Source organism: Carlito syrichta, unplaced genomic scaffold, assembly GCF_000164805.1.
Source record: "Carlito syrichta isolate Samal-C Ts95f unplaced genomic scaffold, Tarsius_syrichta-2.0.1 Scaffold301625, whole genome shotgun sequence".
Classification (NCBI taxonomy): domain Eukaryota; kingdom Metazoa; phylum Chordata; class Mammalia; order Primates; family Tarsiidae; genus Carlito; species Carlito syrichta.
Window position 1 is genome coordinate 315,217 of NW_007245721.1, and position 7,533 is coordinate 322,749.

General features: G+C 41.3%; 1 protein-coding gene across 5 annotated transcripts in view; it reads right to left on the bottom strand.

Moving 5' to 3' along the window:
• The window catches only part of PBRM1 (polybromo 1), a 137,438-nt gene extending 129,911 nt beyond the window's left edge, over positions 1-7,527 (bottom strand). For 3 of the 5 annotated variants that reach the window (XM_021710873.1, XM_021710877.1, XM_021710874.1), the window contains exons 1-2: positions 1,842-1,994; positions 847-944 (exon numbers count right to left, since the gene is read on the bottom strand). In XM_021710873.1, the coding sequence (XP_021566548.1) occupies positions 847-944; positions 1,842-1,979 (236 nt within the window). In that variant the 5' untranslated portion in view covers positions 1,980-1,994. Of the gene's footprint in view, positions 1-846; positions 945-1,841; positions 1,995-7,433 lie in introns of those variants that run through there. The other 2 variants (XM_021710875.1, XM_021710872.1) reach the window with 2 other exon arrangements.
• Between the last annotated feature and the right edge of the window lie 6 nt (positions 7,528-7,533).

Consider the following 7,533-nt stretch of genomic DNA (forward strand, 5'->3'; position numbering starts at 1 on the left):
TTGCGCCTGTAATTCCGGCTACTCGGAAGGCTGAGGCGGAAGGATCGCCAGAGCCCAGCAGGTTGAGGCTGCAGTGGCCAGGAGCGGCCACTGCACTCCAGTCTGGGCGACAGAGTGAGACTCCAACTCAAAAAAATAAATAAATACAAAAAACACAAAAACCAAAAAACATTTTCTTTTTTTAAAAGAGATAGGGTCTTACTTTGTTACCTAGGCTGGAGTGCAGTGGCGGGATCATGGCTTACTGCAGCCTCAAACTCCTGGGTTCAAGTGATCCTCCGGTCTCCCAAGTAGCTGAAATTATAGGTGCTCACCACAGTGCCTCGCTCAAAAAAATTGTTTTAATTAGGAAAAAAAAGTTTTGCCAGGTATGGTGTCTCATGCCTGTAATTCTAGCACTTTGAGAGGCCGAGGTGGGAGGACTGCTTGAAGTCTGGGAGGACTGCTTGAAGTCTGGAGTTCGAGATCAACCTGGGCAACATAGCAAGACCTGCTTCTACAAAAAAAATAAAAACAAAAATTAGCCAGGCTTGGTGGCTTATGCCTGTAGTCCCAGCTACTTGAGAAGCTGAGGCAGGAGGAATGCTTGAGCCCAGGAAGTTGAGACTACAGTGAGCCAAGGTTGTATCACTGTACTCCAGCCTGGGCAAGAGAGCGAGACTCTGTCTCTGAAAAGAGAAAAAAAGAAAGAAAAAAAGCCTTATTACATCTTGACAACTAAGACTGAAATTGGAACCCAGTTTCATTTAGATCCATTCCTGCCAAAGAAAAATTTAACTTTTAAGAACTTTAAACACAGACCCTGAACCAAATCCCTCCCACTGAACTGATGTGCTTCCAACTTACCTTCGTTTTGGTGCCCTAATGAAGAGTTCACAGAGGAGTCTGCCTTGCTCATCCTTATAGTCTCGGATGGTGTTATACAGTTCATGACACACAGCAATCTACACACAGGCAAGATAAAAATCACCAAGAAGTGAACAGAAAGCCAGGGTAGACATAAGTATTACCTATTATTCTTTTACTAAGCAAATTCATAAAAGGCAAGTAGTGAAGAAAACTCATGAATCCCCAAATTACCACATGGGAAACCAAGTCTAAAATACGATGACAATATCTTTCCTTTAAAATAATCTAGTTACATTTCAGTAACTTCCATTAGAATCATGCTACTGGTAATTTTTTTTAAACTAAAGCAGTTCATATCACTCTCTTGCCTAAAATCATCCAACAGAGGGGCTTCTCACTATGCGGACAATAAAATTCAAACTCCTAACATTGCCTATGAGGGCTCCACACATTGTGGCTGGGTGAAGTGTGCCACTGTCAATTTCCCTCCTGACCATTTTCTGTAACCATGACACACCAAACCCATCCCTCACCCAGCCCCTCTGCCTGGCACACTATTCTAGAGATGCAGGCTAAAACAGCCAGATTCACCCAAGTTTTTTTCTTACCACTTATTAATAGCTGAGGGTACTTTATTATATATTTGTTCACTTGTTTACATACTACCTCCCCCACACTGAAATCTAAGCTCCAAAAATGAGTTTGTCTTACATATGGCTATATCCCAGTCATAAGAACAGTGGTTAGGCACACAATTATTTGTGGTGAACAACATATAACATAATACACTGATGTTCTTTGTTATTTCATAACATACTATTACTGTAAGACTTTTGGCTAAATACAAACTTTTCATGAAAGAAAAGTAAAGACTATTGAGCCAGAGGAAAAAGAAGTGGAGAGGCCTTGCATCTTAGCCACTTTACCATTAAAGGAAGGTTAGAGGAATCATGGGAAAAGTAGGCAGAAACTGTGTGATCCAAGTTACTCACAGGATCTACAGTTGGAAGATTGGAAAGTCTCCTCCTTTTCCTGCTTGGGCCTGGCGTGGACACAGAATGGTGCCCATCATCAAATTCCCCACTGACACTGCTGGAAGGGGAGGTAGCTCTTCTTCTTTTGGAACCCATGGAGTCCAACTTCTTCTATAAGAAATAATTAGTTGTGTTCTTATATGTAAATTTAGACTCTGTCACCAAGTCTTCAGCTGGTCACCTGCCACCAAACTTCTGGCTCACTTAGAAGGTTATTTTAACATGTTCTGTAAAGGAGTTTAACTAGCTGTAAGTTTTTGTTTTGTTTTGAATTTAAGTCCTGGACCTCATTGTTTCAGCCTTTTCACTTACCAGAATGCTATACTTTCAGTTTTAATGGAACAAACTCACAAAAGTGTACTCATTTGTATGTCACCAATTTTGAATAACTCAACTACTTCTGGCTCCAAATTTGCCCTGGAATGGGGTTTCCCAAACCATGTGTAGTAGTACATCAATATGCTGGATGTATTGATCCCTCAGTTCCTGAGACAGTCTGGTAGGCCTTAGAGACAGAGACCCCAAAGCAGTCACTTCTGGAGTCAGCAGCCTCATCTGCTTTTCAATAAGCCTTACAATTTGGGTCATGGTGTAGAAAGTAGTAGGAAGCAGTGTTTAAGACAAATGAGTAAGCCGGGCTCAGTGGCTCAGTCTGTAATCCCACGCCTTTGGGAGGCTGAGGTGAGTGGATTGCCTGAGCCCGTGGGTTCCGCCTGGGCAGCGAGATCTCACCTCTACAATAAATCAAAAAATCAGCCGGGCGTGGTAGCACATGCCTGTAATTCCGGCTACTTGGAAGGCTGAGGTGGAAGGATCGCCAGAGCCCAGCAGGTCGAGGCTACGGTAGCCAGGAGTGGCCACTGCACTCCAGGCTGGGCGACAGAGTGAGACCCCAACTCAAAAAAAAAAGACAAATGAGTAGCACAAAAAGGTAAGGTGACAGAGGATAATCAACCTCCCAGCATTTGAGATGTACCCTAAAATTAACACACTGAAAATGAATTTTCTGCATTCAATAAAGTAGGATCCATAAGACACCTCTAGAAAACACTAATGTGATTTGTCATACCTAGACAGAAATAGTGAAACTGTCCTTTGAAACTCTTGTTAATCCAAGCTAACTTCCTTTTTAGTTACATGAGATATTCTATCCCCCACAAATTTTGAAATCATAGCTTTAAATCTTAGTGGATGACCTGAAAGAACATCTCATATGTGAACTTTAAGGTCCTGCTCAGCACTGAGAAACACAATAGTTGCTCTCAGTTTTGAACTGGCTTCTAAACAATGAATCTTTTCTTTTCTTTTCTTTTTTTGAGTAGGACTCTCACTCTGTCACCCAGGCTAGAGTGTAGTGGCATGCTCATGGCTACCACAGCTTCGACCTGCTGGGTTCAGGTGATCCTTCCACCTCAGTCTTCCAAATAGGTGTAACTCCAGGCGTATGTCACCATGACCGGCTAATTTTTTTATTTTTGTAGAGACAAGATCTGGCCATGTTGCCCAGGCTGGTCTCGAATCCCTGAGCTCAAGCAATCCTCTTGCCTCTGCCTTCCAAAGTGCTGGGATTACAGGTGTGAGCCACCACAGACAGCTAAGCAACTAATCTTAACACAACTTTATAAATATATGCATTTGACTATAACACAAGTACAGCAATCACTGAAACGACATGCTATAGATAAAAAGTATATACCCAATATAGTCCTAAAACGCTTATACAATCTAACAACAGAATCAAAAAGTATATTGGGATTTCAGAGGTCTTTTTCTAATGCTAAAATAAAAAACAGATCCCAGTCTCACTCATCAACATTCAGGAAACTAAGACACCAGCAACTGAATGATTAGGAATAGTAGAGCACTGGTTGCCAGTAGTATGGAGAGCAAAGTTGGGGATCGCCAGGGAACAGAAAGCAGGAGCAAAACAAACCAACAAAAATCCTGACCAGCAACTAAGGAAAAAGAAAGTCTCACATCTCTTTCTCCCAACTAAAGTTCACATGGTGTTTAAAATAGAATCTACCATGATGATGTTCCTTCCTCTAGGCTTTGGTTTGTTATAGAGCATATAACATGAAGTTGGCTTTTAAGTGGCTAAAAGGTTCCAAAGTTTTAGGTCAAAAATTAACCAAGTTGTGTTGATTTTTGTTCATTTTGTAAAAGGCTGATAAACTGGCCTCAATTCATTAAGATAAAAAATTAAGAACCAATGCTTTGTAAACAATCTATGACGAGGACACAAGTGAATTTGATGAATGTAAGGTGGGAATCTTTATGGAAAGGATAACAAAAATTTAAGAAAGGTGGAAGGGATAAGGCAAGGAAGGACAGAAAAGGAAAAAGGTGTAGATGATCAGTAATTTACCAGCTTTACCAGAGCACAACCAGCGCCTCGAAAAGCCAGTCTCCTCATTATGTCTGAAGGCCAAGTGAAGCCAGTGGGAGAAGGCAGAGCTTTAAAAGTGCTGATTCAGTGTTAGTATATTCAAAACTGAAAGAGAAGAACAAAGAAGAGAGAGGAGAAACAGTAGAGTCAGAAGGAGTAAAAATGAGTTCGAATAGATAGAAAACATTAAAATAGAACTGCTAAAGAAAGATAAGAGAACTGGAGAAAATAGGCATATCAGTTCTCTTGCACTTATCAAACAAACTGCTGCAAAGGCTCAGGCACTAACAGTACCTGACATTTCCTCCTTTTTAAAACCAAAAGCTTTCATATGCTTAAAGATGTCTCACTGAGGTTCCCCTTTACTCACATGGAATGACTGTCAATTCCAGGAATGAAGCATGCCTGCCCAATTGCCCCCTAGTCAATAAGAGCAGAGTTCAATCACAGAGCTGGAATGGAGAGTGAACACATGTGGGAGGCACACATGTGACACCAAATGTTGGCAAGCTGGAACAAACCAAGAATGGCTCATGTGAGCAAAAAGTCTGGAAAACTCTCCCACCCCCCAAAATTCAAAGACACTTCTTTTCAAAAGTCCCACCTGCATTGGAAAGACTATATATATAAATTTGACAAGGTTAAAAAAAAAAAAAAGCCTTCAACCATTGGCAGTTCAAAATTACTTTTATAAATAATCCACTAAAATCAAATGACAAAAAATGTAAGTTACAGGCATATGTATATAGTTTAGATGACACAATGTTCAAAAGTCCTTGAATCATGAATTTAAGATGCAACTTAATAATAATTTTCAAGTATTTTCTTATTCAAAGGACATATTTTAGAATATATTTTGGAAATTTGGCAAAAAAAGTATTGTTGCGAGGTGGAAGAAGCAACAGGACCTATGCTCATAGACCGTAATATGAACTCCAGGTCTTCTACCTCTAATTATCTGTTTGATGCCTGAGTTACAACCTCTCACATCTGTTTATCTCTAAAATGAAAATGGCAAAATGTACCTATATCCTTGGATTGTTGGGACAGTGAAAAAGTCTATGTACACAAAATTACTTTGAAATGTTAAGGTACAATTCTATGACCACATGCTCCTTGGGCACAGGAACAGCATCTTATTCACTTTTGTAGCCCTGTCTTATAGAACAGTATTTGATACAGGTTAGGTGCTCAATTAATTTTTTTTAACAAACATATTAAAAGTGCACCTAAGTGTGACCTTTAAAAAAAGTCTACATAGTTTCAGAGGCCTGTAAGCATCTCTGTAGCGATTCCCCGTGAAAGAGAAAAGAAACAGATTCTGGAGCTCAATTCCAGGTTTTAAAATGGCCTTGATTACAGCCATAAGTCCAAAAGTCTGACAACCAATGATAATTTACAGCAGACAAGTAAGAATATAACGTGCAACTGGAAAAATATTTACTCATTATAGCCAAATGGTACATTTTGACAGTTTATAAACTTTTAAGACTCTCAAGTATTTCTAGTGATATTTAGTAATACATACTTACAAAAATCTTCTAAAACAGAAGATGTGAAAGGAAAAAAAGAACCTATAATCCTAGTTTAGTTCCCATAGAAAAAACACCCTTAGCATTGACATTCAGAGCTTTTGTTATGTATCTATACCTTAGTTACCTTTTTTTCTTTTATCCAAAGTGTTAACAAACCACATGTATTATTTTGCAGCCTGGGTTTTTACTTAGAAAGTCTTCAAAGTCACTATTCCTCATGACATTTGTTTGCTTTTTGTTTTTTTTGAGTTGGAGTCTCATTCCATTGCCCAGGCTGGAGTGCAGTGGCAAGTTCACGGCCACGCCAGCGTTGACCTGTTGGGCTCCAGCGATCCTTCTGCCTCAGCCTTCCAAATAGCCAGAACTACAGGTGCACACTACCACTCTTGGCTAATTTTTTTTTTTAATTTAGAGACAAGGTCTCGCCAAGTTGCCCGGGCTGGTCTCAAACCCGCGCACTCAGGCAATCCACTCACCTCAGCCTCCCAAAGTGCTGGGATTACAGGCTGAGCCACCGAGTCCAACCTCTCATGACATTTGATGGCTTGATAGGAGTCTATCGTATAGGTATACCACAATTTACTTATCTTGGGAATTTTGGTATAATATTAATATTTTGAGGTATTTTGTACATTCCCAAAACCAAAGAAAGAGGGCAAGGTCCTTCAATTCATCCATACACATATTTTTTATTGTGTTAATCTGAACATCTCTTCAAAAAATACTTTCCAATCTTCTGTTTTGGATCTTTAAATCCAAGATATGGGCAATCTGTTAATAAATAATAAGGCAAAAATTATGCTAGCCTTTACGCTCATATTGAGTCCAATTTGCTAACAGATTATATTTGGGGAAAGGCTCACTACCAAATGGGAAAAAAATAATACCTAAAATCATTTCTGAGGCGTCCTAGTGTGTTGGAAGGTAAATTGATTAAAATGTTTTATTCCAACACATGCTTCTATAATTTTGTAAAAATGTATATATCCACTATACTGTATACTTATTTGTTTTTCAGGATTTCTATATTTCTGCAACTCTTTCTTCCCTTTAAATTAAGACGACTTCCTTATAACAAAACTGTGCTTCCCAAAACTAGGAAATACATAGTTTCCAAAATTCCGATTCTTTGTGGTATTGAAGTAAAAAGCTAAAATATCTAGCCTCTACTCTAAATACAAGTTCTATTGACAAAAATACTCAGAAAAGGAAATACTGAAAGAAAAAAAATCATCAGGAGTGCATGGAAATGTCAAGAATCAAAAACAAAAAAAGGAGGCCCTAAGCGGCGGAGGAAATGAAGGACTTTCCCGACCTGTCACTGGTATACGGGACTGAGGAAAACGTTGACAGCTTTGAAGCTGCCCCGCGACGAGCGGGAAAGAGGAGCGCGAGGAGTTTCCGGGCCGTGGCGCGCCTTTGTCCCAGCCGGCAGGTGCGACAGGACTGCTGGGCCTGTCCCGAGGCCCGCCGCCGGGTCCCGCCCCGCCCCGCGCGCCCGGTCCGACCGGCGTGTCCCCACGACCGGGGCGGGGCCTCCGCCGCCGCTCCCGCCCGCCCGGGCCCACACAAAGGCCCGGCAGCTGGCCGAGGGAGCGGCCCCGCCCGCCCGGGGCCCGGCCTTACCCAGCCGCTCCGCCGCCTGCAGCCCCGGCCGCGGTCACCGACCGCCGCGCCCCGCCCCGTGGCCGCCACGGCTGCTGCTATTGCTCCTTCGGCCGCGGCC